The 21,617-nt window shown below is 40.5% G+C and overlaps 1 protein-coding gene across 3 annotated transcripts; it reads left to right on the top strand.

Annotated features, from left to right (window-relative positions):
* Positions 1-957: 957 nt before the first annotated feature.
* Positions 958-19,910, top strand: smad5 (SMAD family member 5). 3 transcript variants are annotated; one of them, XM_042339947.1, is made up of 7 exons: positions 958-1,070; positions 11,119-11,755; positions 13,946-14,197; positions 14,530-14,658; positions 15,580-15,801; positions 16,612-16,868; positions 17,307-19,910. In XM_042339947.1, exons 2-7 carry the CDS (start codon positions 11,356-11,358, stop codon positions 17,448-17,450), a joined length of 1,404 nt encoding a protein of 467 aa, XP_042195881.1. In that variant the 5' UTR covers positions 958-1,070; positions 11,119-11,355; the 3' UTR covers positions 17,451-19,910. The 3 variants fall into 3 exon arrangements, with proteins under 3 accessions (XP_042195881.1, XP_007899529.1, XP_007899530.1); XM_007901338.2 differs by lacking the exon at positions 958-1,070 and adding an exon at positions 1,173-1,237; XM_007901339.2 differs by lacking the exon at positions 958-1,070 and adding an exon at positions 2,404-2,427.
* Positions 19,911-21,617: the final 1,707 nt, after the last annotated feature.

The raw sequence follows: 21,617 nt of genomic DNA, 5'->3' as shown, positions 1-21,617 counted from the left end.
TCCCTCACACTCCCTCCCTCCTCCCTCTCACTCCCTTCCTCCCTCTCCCTCCCTCCTCCCCCTCTCGTACACTCCCTCCCCCCTCCCTCTCACACTCCCCCTCTCCCTCCCTCTCATACTGCCTCCCTCCCTCGTCCCTCCCTCCCTCTCACACTCCCCCTCTCCCTCTCACACTCCCCCTCTCCCTCTCTCCCTCTCACACTCCCCCTCTCCCTCTCTCCCTCTCACACTCCCCCTCTCCCTCTCTCCCTCTCACACTCCCCCTCTCCCTCTCACACTCCCTCTCCCTCTCACACTCCCCCTCTCCCTCTCCCTCTCACACTCCCCCTCTCCCTCCCTCCCTCTCACACTCCCCCTCTCCCTCTCACACTCCCCTCCCTCCCTCACACACTCCCTCCCTCTCCCCCTCCTCCCCCTCACACTCCCCCTCTCCCTCCCTCCTCTCTCTCACACTCCCCCTCTCCCTCCCTCCCTCCTCCCCTCTCACACTCCCCCTCTCCCTCCCTCTCACACTCCCCCTCTCCCCCTCCCTCTCACACTCCCCCTCTCCCTCCGCCCCTCTCACACTCCCCCTCTCCATCCCTCCCCCCTCCCATCACTCCCCTGGTATCCCCTGGCGGTGTGTGTGTGTGTGTGAGGGGGGGGTTCGCTGTGACCCCTGGCGGGGCGGAAGGATACAGACCGCGCTGGGGCTGGTTGCGGTGGCCCGGGCTGCAGTCTGAGTGTCGCCAGCGGGAGGGAGGGAGAGAGGGAGAGGGAGAGAGGGAGAGAGACGTCGGGGAGTCGGTCGAGCGAAGGCGACCCAACTTGGAGGAGGAGGAAGGAAGGAGGAGAAGGGGAAGAAAGACGGACAGACAGAGGGGGGGACGGAGGGACGGAGGAAAAGAAAAACAGTGGAAAGTGAAAGCGAGAGAGAGAGAGGGAGAGAGAGAGGAGGAAAAAAAAGAGGAGAGAGGAGGAAAAAAAAGAGGAGAGAGGGGGGGAAAAAAGAGAGGAAAAGCCGCCGCCGTCGTCGTCGTCGTCGCCGTCTCCCCCCTCACGGAGAGAGCTGAGCTGAGGCTGAGGCTGAGGTGAGGGGCTCGGGCCGGACTAACGGTCGCCGCGCGGGCTCGAGGCTCTCGGCCGTTGGCGCGAGCGGCGACGTGACGTTGCGGGGGGGGGGGGAGGGGGAGGGGGTGAAGTTGGGCGCGAGCGGTGGCGGTTGGGGGGCGCGACGGTCGGAGCGCGAGGGCTGACGGTGAGAGGGCTGTTGGTGGGGTCTCGGGTCGGGTCGGGCGGCCGCCGGGACCCAAAACTCCAGCAACTTTTTTTTTCTCTCTCTCTCTCACTCACTCTCACTCTCTCTCTCTCTCACTCTCTCGCTCATACTCGTCGACATGGCGGCGGCGGCGCCGCGGCTCGGCCACTGGCGGACTCCTCACACGCGCACATAGGTTTGTGTGTGTGTGTCTCTCCCTCCTCCCCCCCCTCCCTCTCTCTCCCCCTTCTTTCCCCCCTCTCTCTCCCTCTCCCCCCTCTCTCCCCCTCCTCTCCCCCCTCTCTCTCCCTCCTTTCCTCCCCTCTTCCCTTCCCCCCTCCCTCCTCAATCCCATTCCTTCCCTCTCCCTCCTTTCCCCCCCCTCTCCCTCCTTTTCCCCCTTCCCTCTCCCTCCTTTCCCCCTTCCCTCTCCCTCCTTTTCCCCCCTTCCTCTCCCTCCTTTTCCCCCCTTCCCTCTCCCTCCTTTTCCCCCTTCCCTCTCCCTCCTTTCCCCCCTTCCCTCTCCCTCCTTTCCCCCTTCCCTCTCCCTCCTTTCCCCCTTCCCTCTCCCTCCTTTTCCCCCCTTCCCTCTCCCTCCTTTCCCCCCTTCCCTCTCCCTCCTTTCCCCCCTTCCCTCTCCCTCCTTTTCCCCCCTTCCCTCTCCCTCCTTTCCTTCCCTCTCCCTCCTTTCCCCCCTCTCTCTCCCTCCTTTCCCCCTTCCCTCTCCCTCCTTCCCTCCCCCCCCCCTCCCTCTCATGCTCTGTGGCTTTAAAAGTCGTTTTCAAATTGGTTCTCCTTCAACTCTTAACTCTCTGCAGCCGAGGCCTTTCTTTTGGGAGAAACATTCAGGTTTCAGTGTACATATATATATATACACACACACAGGGTGTCCAAAAAGTTGTGAAATCATTACAATGTCCTATTACATCTCTAAAGAAATTATGGTATTTTTTTTGAGGGTAGGGTAGATATCACGACTTGTTGATCACCATGTGTGTGTGTGCATATAATATACATAAAAACTTTTATTTCTCTCCTCCCTCCCTCCACCCCCCCCCCCCCAACACCCTCTCTTGAATTATTTTTAACTCCATGATGCATGAGTTTGAGTTTGCTGAGAGCTCCAGAGTTGCGTTTGCTTGCAGGTTGGTTGCGGGAAAAAAAACAAAGCTGGTTGAGCTGGAGAGTCAGTGAGTTCTCTTTAAATACAGTTTTTTTTAATCAAAAAAAAGTTAACCTTTTCTTAATAACATCATCTGGTGTAAGAGTGTGACGTTTGGGTTTGAAAGAAGGAACCGATTGTTTGATTTAAAAGGAGAAAGTTTGAAGCGCAATTGTGTATGTATGAAAGGCCACGAACAATCCCATCCCCTCTCTGGGTGAAGTTGTGACAAATTGAATTCAGTTTGGATAAGTATAATCTTTAGAAAGAACCTAGTTTTTAAATGCTGTACACTGTCCAGCGCCTTGGGACGTCCTCCCAATGTGAAAGGCGCTATACAAATGTAATCTTGTTGTTGTTGAGTTAGATGATATTGCTCAGTAATCTACAGATCAGATAATGATGGTAAATGAAGCAGATCAGTTAATGATGGTAAAGGTCAAAGGGATCAGGTACATTTTAGATTTTAGTTTCAGAAGAAAGTTAGTGATGGAGCACAGATTCTGTACAGCTGAAGGCCAGTCAGTTCATAATGCAATTCCTCTGAAGTTTTAGGATTAATCCTTATTAAGATGGTTTGTCTTGCACTCATTAAAATAACATGGATACGTATGGGTTTGGTGGAGTTTAATTCATACTCACTGTGCTGTGAATGGACTTTTTTGTATTGTTCAAAGGCAGGTTTGTATCCAAGCTTTGTTTTTTTTTAAAAAAAGTAAATTTTGCTTAAACATATCTAAGTTCAAAACTATTGTGCAAATCATTAAATGACTACTGTTTTCAAAGATTTGCCTGATAGTTTAGCATTTTTCCATACAGTGCAGAATGTTGAAGAATGAAAACTTTTCTCTTTTGTTAATCACTTAAAATTAAAGTACTCTGATGAAGAATGGAAATAAGATTTAGGGTAAGATTTTCTAAGGCATAATTCCAAATGAGTGAGCCATTATAAAATCCTTCAGTGTCTTGGTCAGAGGAGTTTTGGGTCTAGTTTTGGCTTTTGATTTCAGGGTATTGGAAATCTGGAACTCTACTCCAAAAGGCTGTGGATGTTGGGTCCATTCAAATTTTCAAGACTGAGTTGGGTAGATTTTTGCTAAGGGTATCAAGGGATATGGGGCAAAGGCGGGTAATTGGAGTTGAGGTACAGATCATTCATGATCTAATTAGAATGGTGGAACAGGCTCGATGGGCTGAATGGATTACTCCTGTTGCTATGTCTAGTTCTCAACATCAAAATAAATATTCTATATTCCGTTTACACCAACAGTATTGATGCAGACCTTTGAGCGGCATTTATAATAATAATAATAATCCTTGCATTTGATATAGTGCCTTATCACATCTTCGAGATGTCTCAAAGTGCTTCACAGAATATACTGTAAAGTGAATTGACTATATTTTGTGGGCAAAACGTGGCAGCCAATTCCACACTGCAGCGTCCCAGAAACAGTCATGGATTGAAGTGACCAATTATTATTTTCTATTTATGTGAAGTAGTGGAGCAAAGTTGGTGTGAATTGCCTCCAGTGCCGTATTTAGTTTGCTGTGCTGTTTTACCATTTGACTGGAGTCCCACCTTCCTGCTCCTCCCCAGGGCACTGAGTACCATTTTGATATGTGCCTCCAGAGCCAGCAAAATGAAGCTTTAGTTTTAACTGCCTGTGGCGATGCTACCAGTGGGAGGTTTTCATGGTACAGCATTGACCTGTATGGAATTTCACAGGGATCTGGGAAATATAGTAATAAAAAAAAGAAAGTTGTAAACATTCTAAATAGTTGTGAGTTAGTAAGAGTTGGTACCTATGTGCTTCAATATTATTTTCACATGGTTTCCTGTGGAATGCTTATAGTCATGCACCTCAAACAGTAGTTCCAGCAATACTATTGTGCCAAATAAGCCTAATGAGTATATCTGAACTGCTGCTTACATTGGAGATGATTTTTCTTCGGCAGATGATGTGGTTGGTGTCTATAAAGCAATCAGGGCTAGTAACTACACGTGATTTTTAACCCCCCTCTCCCAACCCCAGGGGGTCTTGAGGCCAATTGTACTGCTCAAATTGCTACTAGAGTTAGATTTGAATCTCAGGCTGAGCTCTTCAGTGGAAGGTGCCTTTTTGGCTATTCAGAGTTTTGATTTTTGAATATACTGGAAGGTCACTATCCAGAAAAACATGTTACAAATAACTATCCATGGTTAGTTTGTTCTGGCTCTGCTGAACACTTGAAGTAGTTCTGTAATACTGTTTAACTATGAAATTATACTGGTGCGGCAGATTGCATTGGGAACAGTGACTAATGATCTGATTTGATTAACCCACACATTTTCAGTAATGACTATCCTCCCTTCCTCTCCCTATTTTCACGTTCCCATGTGTGAAGAACAGACTCTAAATGTGGAGTGAAACATAATGTACTGCCTTTAACAATTTCATAAATTATTAATGAAAAGCTTGACACATGAAAACAATGTTTTTATGATTTGGTGGATATTGCATTTGAACAAAATATAGAAAGGCAACAATTGTCATAACTGTTATCATAGGATAATAATTTTATTGTGAAACATATCTTAAGCACAGATAGTTTAAAAAATACATTTTGTAAGAGTTTGAACAAATCTATAAATTATTAATAATAAATAAAAATAATTTCTGGAGATCCAGAAGATGGCTCAAAGAATATGTTAAGGACCATCCATAAGGAGATGTGACTTAACCTTTATAAATATTGCACTTGTGTTCTAAATATGATCTCCCTGGAGGTCATAGTAAAAGCAAATTTGCAGTGTTTTCTGACCTGCTGGAAACCGTGTATTGATTTTTTTAGCAAAGCAATGTTGGAAAATGAATCTTTGTTTCCCGTCAGTATGATTCAGGAAGTCTGATTGTATTGTAAGACAACTGAATAATTCATGTGCTTGGAAGACATGATACAGAGAGGTAGTCTAACTGCTATTCTAAAAATATTAAAAATTGCAATGCTGAGAAACATTGAAATAAATCACATTGTATGTTTCTACATTAATCCATTTGTTTGTCTTCCTTTGCTGAAGGATTTTTCTTTGTCATATCTTGATTAAAACATTTTTTTTCAAACTGCAGTTTTTAGAACTGATTTCTGCAGCTTTTGGATGTAACCACATTTTAGAGTGAAATGTTACTATAGCATATGCCAAATACATCCAAGTTGACCTCACTGCTAGCCTCGATAACCTGACCTACATGACCATTTACAAGTAATTGACTTATTTTATTCTATGACTGGAATTCAACTTTCCTTTGATGACTGTGTCAAGCTTTGATCATTGTTTGATGTGTGGTGCATTGGTATGAAAGTGAGATTGCTGGAAATGTATTCAACAGCAATTAATTTTTTGTCTTGTGTTTTCTGAATATTCTGTCTGGCTCCAGCTTTAAACCATAACTGATGTGCTTTTTACATCAAGTCCTGGATGAGGGTAAATTTCCTACAGTTGAATGTGAACAAGACTGAGGCCCTCCTGATCGGCTCGTGCCAGCGCCTCAGCACCTCAGTCTCTGGCACCATCAACCTCCATGGTTGCACACCACAACTCACCAGCCAGTCAGGAACCTGGGGGTCTTGTTCAACCCTCAACTGTCTTTTCTCCCCACATTCAAGTCATGACCCACTCTGCCTTCCCTCACCTCCGTAACATTGTCCGTCTCTGCCACTACCTCACCCCTCAGGCGCTGAAACTCTTATTCATGCCTTCATCATCTCCAGGCTCGACTATGCAAACGCCCTGCTTGTCCTCCCTCCACAGGCTGCAGATAATCCAGAACTCTGCAGCCCGTGTCCTCTCCCACACCAAACTCCGTGACCCCGTCTCTCCCACTCTCACCTGACTCCATTGGCTCCCTATCATTCAGAGGATCCAGTTCAAGATCCTGGTCCTCACATACAAAGCCCTCCATGGCCTCGCCCCACCCTACCTCTGCGACCTCCTAACCCCCTACCAACCTGGCCTTTCCCTCCGCTCAGCCGGCTCTGGCTGCTCCACGTCCCTCGACCCACCCGCCCCACCATTGGCGGGAGAGCCTTCAGCCACTCTGCCCCCAACCTCTGGAATTCCATCCCCCAGTCACTCATCCTCGTCCCCTCCTTCAAGTCCTGCCTCAAGACCCTCCTCTTCGACCATGCCATCGGTCACCCCCCTTCCCCTCCCCTCCCTTCTCCCCCCATGACCGTAGCTCGGATCTGAAATGCTGTACTCTGTCCAGTGCCTTAGGACGTCCTCCTGAATGTGAAAGACACTATACAAATGTAATCTTGCTGTTGCTTTTTAAAGGTTAAACTGTTCATTATTCAAAACTTTCAATGGAGTAAGCAGACTCTGTGTATGTGTACAATTGCATAACAGATACACAAATTGACTGCATTTGATGCCTATTTTCGAAAACTATTGGCTTGAACATCATTGTGTTACAAAGTTGAAATGAAGCTAATAGAAATAAAGATTGGCTTGGTTGATCGTACTCTTCCTGTGAGTCTGAAGGTTGTGCAGAGCTGGGGTGTACTCCGGATATCTCTTGGAAGCCAAGTTGATTTTTTAATAATAATACTTGCATTTGAAATAGTACCTTATCACATCTTCGAGATGTCTCCAAAAGCGCTTCACAGAATATATTGTAAAGTGAATTGACTACATTTTGCAGGCAAAACATGGCAACCAATTGCGCACAGCAGTGTTGCACAAACCGTTGTGGATTAAGTGACCAAATTATTATTATTTTGTAAGGGATTGTTATCCCTGGAAAATGATCCGCCAATCATTAACAATCGGATTCCTACTTATTGCTAGGTAAACTGAGGCGTGTGGAGTAAGGAAACTTGCCTAAGGTTTTAACCTGCCCGGGAATTGAACCCAGGGCCTCTTGCTCGTGAGGCTATTTATATTAAGTTATTTGCAATAACTGCAATACCAATTTCTTTTATACTGCACTTGATTTCTGAAGCCATCTCCTGAGATTTCATTAGTGGGTTTCTGAATGAAATTTGTGTATTTAAAGCTGGTATACAATTTTACATATATTTTTGTTTCAACCACAGTAGTATAATGGACATCAGTTTTGTTGTTATTGCTCCCTCTGCTGAGTGAATACCAGTCTGCGTTTTGTCACTTGCTGAATCTACCCCACCGTCAGTGGGCGAACTTTTAGCCATTGTGAACCTGCTCTCTGGACCTCAATTTTTGAGTCTCTCCTCCTTGTCCCCCTCATACTACACTTGTATTGAAGTGTCTTTATTTGCAGAATGTTTGTTATGAAAATTGAGCAATTTGTTTTAATTGAAAAAAATAATGATTCCTTGTTTACCTTTCCTCGTTCTCCCTCCCCCAACTACCTCCATCACAATGTTCTGAGTCAAATCCACGTGGTCAGAATTGCCATAAAGAAAGCTACTTGGGTTTCTGAAACTGTAATTTAGAAATGAAAAAAAGGATATAATGGAAAAAATAATGGTTATATTTGAAGCAATCTTAATCAAGGGCTTCAGGAGGTGGAAGTTTTAAGCATTGAGTTTATAATTATCTAAACCTCAGGAGCCTGTTGCTTTGTAATCATTTTGTGTTATTTTTAAAAATATATTTAATTTCAATGTAAAGGATCTTAAATTACAAGAGATAGCACAAATAATACCAATGTGCCATTGTCCAGTACATATAATTACACTTTTGAGATCTAACATGGTAAAAACAGTACTATGGCTGTTTGTTGGACATTGATGTACGGAAATTGACTGCCGCTTTACCCACAAAATACACAGTCGCACCACTTTGCATTATATCTTGTGAAGTGCTTTGAGATGTCTCGATAGCGTAATGGCACCATATCAAATGCAATGATTATTTATTATTATATTTATTATTTTTATTATTTTCACTTCTAGAAGACGTGAAAAGCGCTATATCAAATGCAAGGATTATTATTACAATTTTTTCTTTGAGCTCTGAACTCAAACCTTTCAATATTTCTCTACTTTGATATGAAAGAAAACCAGCAATGGTAAAGGGAAATAATTGTGCAGACAATTATCTCAGTAGAGAGATGATTATCTGCACTAATTGGGGCACCTGTCCAATTGATGCTCTTTCTAAATATTACTTCTTTCTCTTTCTTCACTCCTCCCCAATCTATTCCTGAGTCACTGACCATGCACTGTAGATTGCCAAATAAACTCTTTTGCGCTGCTGTCTCACAATTGTGTTTGTAGCTACATTGTGGTTCCAGAAATCTCGCCTGGTATACTCAACATTTTAATTTTTCCTGGTAATGCAGCCTCAAGTGTATGGATAAGTGGACATTTAGATTGTTAAGTTAGCTTGTAGATACTGTACGATCTGTGAATGTTCTGTGAACGCGGAATGCAATGGCACAGAGACAGAAGCAATTGAGGAGATAGGTATTTGGCACGTATGGGTGTAGAAAACGTCTGGAGAAAAAAAAGGGGGAAAAGGGATTAAAAGATCTTGCCATGATCTAATAAACTGGTGGAACAGGCTCGATTGACTGTGTTTCTAACCACAATTGGGTTACCGCCCATCATGTCACTGTTGTCTCCTTTCCCGTGTATTAAAGGCAGACCATTGTTGCTGTTGTAAATATTATGGCTTACAATAGATTTAGTTCTTTTTATAATTAACAAAGCATTGTTTTGATCTGAAGTGGTGTAAATATTTCTTTGAATTCAAACTTTTCTTCTAATATTTCCCTGCTTCGAGATGAAAGTGTTTGAATTCTGGCTCATTTTTGATAAGGAGAAAATGAACCAAATTACATTGCTGTAAATCACTTTATTCCCGATTGTATTTCTACATGCGCTCACTGATTTCTCTTAATATGAACTAAATTACAACTCCACCTTTCAATTTGTCATGACACACATACATACTAACAATTCAATTTTTTTGGGGGGGTCAGCTGGGTGTTATTGCCTTGCTTCAGAACATCTAAACCATACAGAGAATTCCATATATGTATGCCAGTTACACATGAAAATTTCCCTGCATCTGTAATAGAATCCACAAAATCTCCTTGTAGGAACACACCAGTCTTAGCTAATTCCAGAGAGTATTAGGTGCAGGTTGGCAAGGTACAGATCTTGTTATAATCAGCGTGTTATACCTACATTTCAATGCAGTAAATGATGAGGACATCTGTTCTAATGATTATAGGCAAACGGAGTTTAAAAAGCAGATGAGCTTTAGCTGAACTCATGCATGATCTTGTAGAAATTCCAAGTTTATTGTCTTCTTTAGAAAACAGCTGTCTGTGGTATTGAAAACTATAGAGTATGTCAGGAAGCATTAAATCTGTTTTTATCTGACAGTGTGTTTGCAATATTTATAGTTGAATTTCACCTTCCTAGTTAAAGCGAAACAGGAACATTTTTACAACCTGCTGCTTCCTTTCTTCGTGGCTGTTGAATACTTGTGAAAAGGGTAGGGACTTAAATTCATAAAGAGTGGAAAACGGTTGCTTGTCAGCCCTGTAACAACAACAACAAATTTACATTTGTACAGCGCCTTTCACGTCGGGAGGACGTCCCAAGGCGCTAGACAATCAATGTTTCAGACCTGAGGTGGGGATAGGGGAGGGTATGAGCTAATGGAGGGGTGAGCGAGGCGGGGCAGGTGAAGCAGGCCGGAGCCCGCTAGGTGGAGGGGGCGAGCAGGTTGGTAGGGTGCTAGGAGGTCACAGAGGTAAGGGGGAGCAAGGCTGTGGAGGGCTTTGAAGGTGAAGATCAGGAACTTGAACTGTATCCTCTGTGTGATGGGAAGCCAGTGGAGTTGGGCGAGGATGAGTGTGATAGGCACAGAGCCTGGTGCGGGAGAGGACACGGGCTGCAGAGTTCTGCTTGATCTGCAGCCTATAAAGGGAGGAGTCGGGGAGACCGACAAGCAGGGAGTTTGTGTAGTCAAGTCTGGATGTTATGAATGCCTGCAGATGATGTCACCAAGTGGGAGCATATAGATATTGAAGAGGAAGGGACCAAGGACAGAGCTCTGAGGAACGCCGCACGAGACGGTATGGGGGCTAGGTGAGAAACCGTTTGTGGAGATGAAGTGGAGACGGTGTGATAGGTAGGATCTGAACCATTCAAGGACAGAACCATGAAGGTTGAGGTGAGGAGAGACGGTGGAGGAGGATAGAGTGGTCAACGGTATCAAAGGCAGCAGTGAGGTCAGGAGGATGAGGAGGCAGAGGGACTCCTGGTAACAACAAAGGAAACATCTTTACTGCAGACATCCTTTTGCCAAGTTCCATGTTTGCCTTCTGCCAGCTTTTGATTGTCTAAACTTGCTTATGCAGCCACTCACAAGGGAATCTGGATCAGATTTTACTATTGCTTATCAGTTCAGTGGCACGGCACATTGTTTCCGTCTTATCACCAAAACACCCACCCTTAAAATAGTGACCACAATTGCATTGGCTTGTTCATTGTGGGAATCTGTTGATTAGCAGAATAATACAAAGTGGATTCCTTGTGAATTTTATAAAGCAGTCTTCAGTACTTTTGCAGAAAAACTTAATGTTGAATAGTAATTTTTTCAGACTGAACCATATGGCTCTTACTTTCAATTCTTCCCCTCTCCCTCTCTCTCCCACCTATAAATTTCTCTGATGTTCAATATTTGACAAATTATTACTAATAACTAGTAATTATTAATTATTATTAGTTTTTCTTTCAGGTGGTGTCGTGTGAGGAAGCTGCCAGGAAGTACAAGTAGGACTGATGGGATGTCCTGATTTTAATTGCAGCAGGTGAAAAAGGAATATGTCTATTCACTATTAATAGGTGTGAGTTTCTTTGCTGAAACTAAAGTGATAAGTCCTCGTCCTTTGAAAGAGTTGATAGCCACTGCTTTCAGCTGCTGACCTCGCTTAAACTACAATCTCCTACGTGGTTTTCTTTTCTATCCTTCAAAATGACGATGGCAAGTTTGTTTTCGTTTACCAGCCCAGCTGTCAAACGTCTGCTGGGCTGGAAACAAGGAGACGAAGAAGAAAAGTGGGCAGAGAAGGCAGTTGATGCCCTGGTTAAGAAGTTAAAGAAGAAGAAGGGAGCGATGGAGGAATTGGAGAAGGCTTTAAGTAGCCCTGGTCAACCCAGCAAGTGTGTTACCATCCCAAGATCGCTAGATGGTCGACTCCAAGTGTCTCACAGGAAAGGTCTTCCACACGTTATTTACTGTCGAGTGTGGCGCTGGCCAGATCTTCAAAGCCACCACGAGTTAAAACCATTAGACGTTTGTGAATTTCCTTTCGGATCCAAACAGAAGGAGGTTTGCATTAATCCCTATCATTATAAAAGAGTGGAAAGTCCAGGTATGTACAAAATATTTACTACCTACTTTTGACAACTTTGTTCAGATTACTTCAAAACATTTATGGTTTTATTATTTCTAATATAATTTCCTAATATTCTCGTGTGGGACATGCTTTGACTTCTATTTCCTATTCATATTTAATTCTTTTAACTTGCTTTCCTGTGCACCTAGAGTCTCACTATCTGTTTTGGAAGTGATACTCTTGGAAAATGTTGCCATTGTCCAGTTGAGACATCGACTATAAATTGATCTAATGTCTTCGTGCTCTGATTAAAATAGTTTTTATGAGAAAACAAAATTGATGAATCGCAAGGAAAATATTTTTTAACTAAAGAAACACTACACGTGCCTATGAAAATATTACATTGAAATCTGTTCTCTTTTAATGACCTGATGGCATAGTTCAATTTCAATGAATGGAGTTTCTGCTACAGTAAAAACTTCCTGAAGTGGTTAATGTAGTTTTCAAAGCATGATATTCTTGAAGCTGAGTCTGCTTGAAACACTGCACTATCATGGCATTATAGTACTGCTTTTCATTGATGCTTGTGGACTTTGAAAAGGTCCACATGCACGGTAGGTTAGAAATATGAATGTGGCATTGAAGTCTGTATTGGAAATATTTAGTATTACTGCTGTAATTATTGCTATTTTTGTCAGCTCAGAAAGCGATAAACCAAGATTAAACTACAATGATATGCAGCAGGACCTAATTTGACTGCAGTTGAAATCTCTCCACCTCCTTCCTGCACCACCCATTTGGTTAGGCCTTTGGGAATCATTAGAAAGGCAATCTTTGTTGGATCAATGATGAGATTATTAACCTTGACTTGTTGGCATCAGCTGAAGGACAATGTAGAAACACTGAAGTAACCATTTGTACAGTTTTCAAATCACAGTGCTTTGTTTAGTTAATCTTTTGTTGCCAGATGCCATAATTTTAACAGTTTTAGCCTTATGAGGAGGATACAGCTGCAGTAAAAATGTGGCTTGATTGAATACCAGAAGATTCTTCATTACTGATGTGGTAATGTTAAAATGGAACATAGTCAACTCTTGAACTCATCACAATGAAAGTTCCCAATACAATATGAACTTGTATTACACATAGGGTGAAATTATTTAGCTCTTTAAGATCAAATGATGTGTTTTTCAGTCTCTCTCTTTCTCCCCCCCACTTAAGAACAATAATAATAATAATCCTTGTATAATAATTAACTTAATTTTAATAAGAATTGTATGTTTACCAGATCTTGTCCTGATTCATGCAATTTAGCTTTTTTTTATCTCCTGCTTTTTGACTGTTCTAATTACATCCCAGTAAACTTGCTTTGCTACTAGATAGGTAGGTCTCTTCTATCAAGATTATTAAATTGCCGATCATTCACCAGTGGTGGTGAGACCATTTGAAGTGTTGAATTCACACAAGAAACATATTGAAACTTTATGTTCATGCTTTAAAGTGTTATATTCAGTATTATGCTTTGTTAGCCTGCTGATCAGTGAAAGCAGAAAGAAAACAAATTCTGACTTGGAATAAATCTCCATACCATTTTCACTGTCAAAATATTTAAATCAACTGCTTTGTTTAATGCAATTTAGCCTTTAATTAAATATTAATGTGTACAGGGTGACCAAAAATTTGTAATACCTTTACAATGTCCAATAAGTCTTAAATAAATTATGATGTTTTTTAGGTAATAGGATAGATATAATGACTTTTTGGTCACCCTGTATAAATCCCAATGACTTAGTTGGAAGAATATTGATCAAAATCCTGTCTGTGCTGAATTAGCTGATCTTAGCCAGGGCAGAGATCTTGCCTGTTACATTTTGGTTAGTGCCCTGAGTTCGGAAGGGGAAAAGGGGAAATTAGCCACGGTTCTCATTCAGAGATCCTTACTGAACGTTGTCTATATGTGGATATTGCTGAGGATCAAATAAGTTTTGTGATAATCTGAAAGGTCAAATAGCCTGTCCAGGTTCACGTAGGGATAGTGGATACTTGGATGAGATGACAGAGAAATTATATTTCAGTAGAAGGAAAAACTAGAGTCTGCTACTTTCAAGACAGTGGAGCAGAATGAATATCCACTCTTTTTCTCTCACTATCTCTAATATTCTTTCAATTAAGTAGTAGAATGTACAACATTGCCAAGCAGTGACTATTTATCTTTTTTTGTTCCAGTTCTGCCTCCAGTCTTGGTCCCAAGACACAGTGAGTTTAATCCACAGCACAGCCTTCTAGTTCAGTTCCGGAATTTGACTCACAATGAGCCTCACATGCCACATAACGCCACATTTCCAGACTCGTTCCAGCAGCCGAACAGTAACCCATTTCCTATTTCACCAAATAGTCCATACCCACCCTCTCCTGCCAGCAGCACCTATCCCAGCTCTCCAGCCAGCTCTGGACCAAGCAGCCCTTTCCAATTGCCGGGTAAGAAACCACAACAACATTTTAACATCGTTTGAGAAAGATGGAATTGGAAATCTTTGAAATGAAAATGTCACCTCATTTTCACAGTAAAGCCTAGCTTTATCTGCTTTAACATCAATATTAAGATTTTTTCGAACAACAGTGTAAATAGATTTAGCATGTGCTGATCTTTAATTTTCTAACATTCGAAAATTTGCCAGGTAGATTTCTAGATTTATTCAATTTTTTTTAGCATATTAGTGAATTTTGTTAACTATTGATCCCACTGTTGTAGTTCTGCAATTTTTTTTCAAGCATGATACATTCTTAAATCTCGACTCTCTTATAAACAGCTGATACTCCCCCACCGGCCTACATGCCACCAGAAGAACAGATGAATCAGGACAATGCTCAGCCTATGGAGACGGGGAATGTGATGATGTCATCTAGCATGCCAACTATGCCTATTATCTCTGCTAGAGGTAAGATCCCAATACATGTTAAACTTGTAAAATGCTCGAGCAAATTTCACTTGTAATTTATTCAGTTATGGCGGTGACATCGCCAGTGATCTGAAGCACTGAAAGTGAAACTCACAGCAAAACAAATACTTGTAACATAGTCTGATATGGAACCCAAAATAACCCTTTATAACTGGGTCTGATCAGATAAACTTTATAAATCAGTTCCCAGTTCATGGCTTGCTAATTTTATTGAATGTTGTAAAATTGTCTTTGTGTTTCTACTCCTGCTTCAGCAGAGCTGCATATTAGGAGGACTTCCGTAGTCTACTTTAGACAGTAGTATTGTGCCTGCTCTTCTCATTCTTGTTTTGAAGGAGGAATCGTCATATGAAGAAAGTTTATTCACAATATTTAGCATCATCTTTCACTGCATACACTCCCAAGACCAACCAAGAGCTGATACAGCTTGGAGACTCTAATGCAAACTGCCTCTCTAGGGGCAAGTACCATTATTGTTTAAACATGATTGCCAAAGACGTCATAAAACCTCACTGAAATAGGCAAATTGAATGGTTTCTTCTGTTAGCTGTGCGTGCTTTACAAACACAATCAGAGGAGTTTCATTTAAAATTAGGACATGCACATCTGTTGTGCTAAATAAATATTAGTGAACCAGCATTTTTATGCTTTTGGAATCTGCACAGGACTTTTAGTAGTGATTAAGCTAAATGGTTTTAAGAATTGAACTGTTTGCATTTTCATATTTTTTTAAAAAAAACATAGACATGAGGGATCGGTGCACATTGCACTTTTAATTTTGGTTTCGGAAATTTATGTGTAGCATTGTAAGCAAGGATTGTGAGGAAGCGAGCTAGGGAGAGCAAAAGTGCCTCAAACTTGTGAACTTTTCTTTTCAACCATTGATTTGCTTTATTTCAGATGTTCAGCCTGTTGCTTATGAGGAGCCCAAGCACTGGTGTTCTATTGTGTACTATGAATTAAATAATCGAGTTGGCGAGGCTTTTCATGCTTCCTCTACAAGTGTTTTAGTGGATGGTTTCACTGATCCTTCCAACAACAAAAACCGTTTTTGTCTTGGCCTTCTTTCCAATGTAAATCGTAACTCTACCATTGAGAATACCAGGCGACACATTGGTAAAGGTATGGTTAACTTTAATGGAATCGTAGAAATTGTAATTTAGTCAAACAAAATATTTGGTTTCCTATTAAGGTCTTTAAAATTATGTCAAAGTTTGTCAATATTCATGTTTCAAATCACTTGTTTGATATTTGTTCGGGTAAATTTTGTAAAAACTGATTCATTGTTTTGAGCCAAAGGTGGTATTGATTTCTAATATTAGTACTCAACTTTTAGCTTATACGATATATAAAGATATGACTTTTTTATGCAAGTTTTTTTTACTGCTCTGGTTTGTATGTGTTAGAGTGCTGCCACTTCTGGTCAAAGATAGTGGTGCAACTTTACAAATATTGGAATACAGTAAAACCATCAGCATTGTATTACATAAGTGCAGTGTAGATTATTGATTAAATCGGATTTTCTACCACTTACAGTTTGCCTGCATCTTGGACTTTGCGTAAGTTATATTAAATGTTATGGTCCCGACTGATGCGACTTACATGAGTTTTACTGTATTTACAATGCAGTGAGAAAAAGACCTCAATAATATGACAATAATAAATGCAATAATAATCCTTGCATTTGATACAGCGCCTAATCACATCTTTGAGACGTCTCAAAGCGCTTCACAGAATATACTGTAAAGTGAATTGACTAGTTTTTCCTAAAAATGCTTTGGTTTATTCCTTTTAGGATGATAATCATTCCTATATTGAGGCTGTCTTTTTTTTAAATCTTTAAAAAAAGGAAGGCTATACCTATTGTAGGTATTGTTAGTTTATATAAAGTAGTGTAACAATAAATAATACCTCTTATTTATGATTTTATAGGTGTCCACCTTTACTATGTGGGAGGTGAAGTCTATGCTGAATGCCTCAGTGACAGCAGTATTTTTGTCCAAAGTAGGAATTGCAACTACCATCATGGCTTTCATCCAACCACCGTCTGCAAGATACCCAGTGGTTGCAGCTTAAAGATTTTCAACAACCAGGAGTTTGCTCAGCTTCTTGCCCAGTCTGTGAATCATGGTTTTGAGGCCGTCTATGAACTCACCAAGATGTGCACCATTCGTATGAGCTTTGTTAAGGTGGGGGGAAAAAGTTAACTGATGGCTTTTTAAAATGTAAAATTAACAATAGTAAATGTGCTTTAAAACTATTAATATTGAAATTAAGACCACAAAAGAATCAAGAAAGCTTGTCAATCAGCATCCATAATGTTTTTCATCATGGAGCCAGCTTGACTCCACTGGATTACTGTTAGCCCTTAAAGGTGGGTCATCAAATTTGGGTTGATGCAGCCTTGATTGGTAGGTAACTAAAGTTTAACTTTAGATTGGTCTGGAAAGCAGATGGGGAGTGGTGTCGGGCTGCTTAAGGACTTTGGAAGAACGTTCTTCCAAAGCGGACACTTAACTAACTGAGCATTCAGGAAATCCTGAATTCAAAACTCATACCTGTCTTTGGCCATAAATAACTTCTGTTTGGGTGTTAGTAACCTTTTTTTTAAATGTTGATGTTCACAGGGCTGGGGCGCGGAATACCATCGACAGGATGTAACTAGCACACCATGCTGGATAGAAATTCATCTTCATGGACCACTTCAATGGTTGGATAAAGTGCTCACTCAGATGGGCTCTCCTCATAATCCTATCTCTTCTGTATCTTAACAGTGAGGTATCATTTACAGGCTTGTGCAAAATACCAGAGGGAGAAATGTTATTTAACTGGACACTGTGAAAGAGCTACTGGATAATGAACAAAGAAAACACTGAATGGAAATCTTGAGATTATGACCAATTACTAATTACTTAACACTACTCCTTAATTGTGTGGTATTTACTTTATTGCCACCTCTGCTTGTTCAGTTAACTCTTTGTTTACATTGTGACTCTGTTGGTAAGTATCTAAAAATATTTTGCTTTCAACCAAGCAACACCATAATTAAGGGCTTCCACAACATTTCTTGCCTGTGAAGTTTGACTGCAACGATTCAATTGTTCTCTACATTTTTAGGTGGTTTATTATGGGCAGTGAACTCAACTTTAATTTGTAAGTAGACAATGCTATTAAGAGATTCTATTTTCAATATTCAACTGTTATCCACGCAAACACTTTTTTATTTTTAAGTTATCTCTTGATCACAGCAGAGCAGAAGAAATATTCTAAGAAAATTAGCCATTTAATTGGATGCATTTCTGACCAACCAGAAGGCTCCAAAGTCTTGTAAAAATACTTTTTTTTTGCTTTTAGCATCATGATTATTTTTTTCAGTATTTGCAGTGGAAGTTTGAAAGTTGTTTCAGCATTACAAGATTTTGAAACATTTAGCTGTTTAAATGTTTGTAGAAAGGTTTGTGTTTGTCATCTTATAGATGCACATTGCCTCTGGTATCAGAATGTCTTAAACTTTGGACTATATATTCTCTATGAGCTTGGTATTGTATTATTACAATTAGCATTTTTTGGTCCACTGAGTGTTGTGTTCTTAGTGAGGTCACCTATATCTAATGAAGATAAGTTGTTTTTATTAAAACCATGCAAGTGCTGGTGGACCCAAGGACATTTACATTTCATTGTAGTATGTTTCTTGTATTATAACAACTTTTAAATGCAAACATTTCTGCTCTTGTACAGATTGGGGCAGCTTTGAAAACCTGAATGCATTTAAGACTTAGAATTTTTTATGCGATTTCTTACAAGTTTTCATGACAATAGATAAAATTAGGGGAAAACAAAGAACTTACTTTCACAGAAGTTGAACTTTTGCTGACATAGTAGTTTGTCAGAATGAATACCACCCTAATATTATGTACTCATAAACCCAAATTCCACTTTCCTAACTTGTTCTTTGAAATGTTGGGAATTTTTTAAAAAAATGCTATTGATGTCAATTTAGGGGAGACCCTTGGATTTTTATCATTTATAGGTTAAAGTGGATCGTAATTGGGACTTCTGTTTTGGGGGATTAATTTGGTGAAACCTGATAATTATCTCTCCGTACCTCTTTTTCTTCTATCCATTTCCCCGCCCCCCCCACACACAACAAAATACAACTTGTTGGGTGAAACAAATAAAACTTCAAAGCTCCTGCCATCATTCTCCACGTTAGCAATCCTGTAATTTACCATGTCAAGGATGTCTTCCCCAGTTTCCTCCAGTCTCAAACAAACTGCCTTTTACTCAGAAATATCTGAACTATGGTGCACAGCCCAGATATAGTCCGCAAGCTCTCTGGTTAGCCCAAACACAAAGCCATCTCTGCAGAGGATTGGCGCAGTTGCATTCCAGATGATTATTGATTAGTCAGTTTTAGCAGCCTTGCAGACAGTCAGTGAATATGAATGACGCTCGCACACACTTAGTGTCATTTTGGCACTGATAACACAAAGATGGAAAGGTTTCTTTTGAAAAAGAGAGAATCATTCTAAACATAGTTGGATTAAGCCAAATCTCTTCATGAGAAAAATTCTATCAATGCAGAGAAAAGGTAATAATAAAGGTAGTTAGTGTGTATATGGAAAGGGAAGCCAGCTCGGAACAAACAATTGCTCTGCAAGCAAACACTTGCTCAGCATAAGCCGCCATATCTGTTGATCAGACATCTGTTACTTACATTGGAATTGACTTCTGCTGTTACTCACATAGAATTCTATTCTAGTTGGTGGAGATGGAAAGTGACCCTCAGCAAATGTGACAGCAAAAAAGCAGGACACATGGGCTGGTTCTGTTCACGGTCATTTTCATGCATTATATTCACAATTTATCAACTCTTTGTATTTTGTGTGTAAATTTATGATGTGTAAGAATTTAGATATACTCTTAGCGATTAATAAATGTTGTAGTAGATTTAAATTGCCTTGAAAAAGCACACTTGAATAAAATAGTGTTTTTTGTACGAGTTAGTTCTCAGAAATATGCTTTCTTACCTGATTGCTAAATTAGTGTCATAAGGTGTGCGCATTTTGATGTAATTTTTAAGCATCTCTTTAATTATCTGCATAAAGCTAAGTGCTCTGATTAACCTGAGGTTTTCTATTTTTGAACTGAAATGGCCAAATGTGCTTGCAGCTGGTTTCACATTTTTTTTTAGCTGCATTCAGGAACAAATAAAACTTAAATCACTATAAGTCTGTGTATGAATGTCATTACAATGAGTTAGAATAAACCTGCATACCTCCTTATTACTTGGAAAATAAATTGTGCTAAAGACCGCCACAGTAAACAAAATGGAGATCCTCTTGATTAGGGTAAACTACAGCATTCTTTTTGTGAGTATAAAAGATCTAATATGGGTTCTGTAGGTGGTGTCCCAGTCTAATTGATGTTTTTCTTCCGGTCTTTAATTGTGTTTATAATGCATACTTCTGCTTGCTAATTATTACTTTGTCGATATAACATCAATTCTATCATCAGTAAGATTCTTACTCATTCCTGACATCCTCCACATTCTGCAGTTAAGAGATTGGTCCTGCCTCATCTTCAGCCACCAGTCCATCCATCCCCAGAATAAAATGAGTTGAAGCATGAGCTTGTGGTATTGATCAATGCACCCTGCAAGGCAAAGACCAAAAAAGGCTATATGTCAACTACGCTATACATATGTCTGGTACATTGTGATAAATGGTGTTGGTACTGTACCAGTGAGAGTCTGAAAACAGTGCAGTTAAACACTAAGCAGAGTTGGGGGTTAAATAAATACCCCAAAACATGTACCAACTCTAGTCACCTATGTTTGAGTCTTATCAGCACCTTGTGTTACTGAGTTCATGAAGGTGAGGCGTCTGTTAAGTAGTTGTGTATGGGAACCTCTTGTCCCTCCTGTAGTAATTATCTGCCTCCCCCTCCCCCCTCCCAAGGTCTTTGTCAGTGATCTTGGAGACTTTGGTCACACATTGTATTCATTTCCATTTTTAATGTATTTTTGCTGTATGTTACAGCGCACCCGCGATGCTAAGCTTCATTTGGCAGCAGAAAGACTTAATGAATCTTTGGATCCTAATTAATTTTGCACCTTTTATAAAGTGCAAGTGCATACAAAGTGGCAATTTTTTTATTACATTTTGAAAGTCCATCTTATTTTTAATGTACTGCCAACATTCGTCTCGTAAAGGCAATGGATTGATTTAGGTTTTGAAACTTTACAGCAAAAAGTGGTTTAGTCAGATTTTTTAAATCATTAATCAGTCAAATCATGTCTAGTGTGTACATAGTGTAAACCAACAATGGAGCTAAGTTGGCCTAGAGATCTAAAAAGACTTGTTTTTTGATCAACAAATAGACATATTGGCAAAGGTTAAGAGGACTGGTCAAAATTGTTGGATGATTTAATGTGAATAAAAGAGGTTTCCTGTTTAAAGCTGCTGCCTAAAGTGTAACTAAGATATACAAACCCAACCAAATCCCAGATTAGACCCCTCGCTCGGCTGAAGTCAGCCAGAGTGGCAGCTAAACATTGCAATTGAGCTCATGATATACAACTGGGAAACTGAAACTATTATTCCTGCTCAGTATCAGTTCTTCCTGTAAGATATGTGTGTGGGCATGCATACAGATCCCCATATCAACTTTTGTTGACAGTTGCTGCCTTGAATCACTTGTGAACTTTGGATACTCGGTACCAAAGCATGGAACTAGCCCAGCATAAATTAGTAAAAGTACGATTAGGGATCTCAAATGGAACATTTTCTGGATCTTTGCCAGATACCTTTCAATAAGGCAAAACTTATATTTTGAAAGTAATTGCACAAGAGTTTTTCATACATAAGAGCAGGCCATTCGGCCCCTCGAGCCTGCCCCGCCATTCGATAAGATCATGGCTGATCTTCAGACCTAAC

The sequence above is a fragment of the Callorhinchus milii genome, unplaced genomic scaffold (genome assembly GCF_018977255.1).
Source record: "Callorhinchus milii isolate IMCB2004 unplaced genomic scaffold, IMCB_Cmil_1.0 Scaffold13, whole genome shotgun sequence".
Taxonomy (NCBI): domain Eukaryota; kingdom Metazoa; phylum Chordata; class Chondrichthyes; order Chimaeriformes; family Callorhinchidae; genus Callorhinchus; species Callorhinchus milii.
The sequence above is the reverse complement of the archived record's forward strand: the minus strand, read 5'-3'. Positions and strand labels throughout refer to the sequence as shown.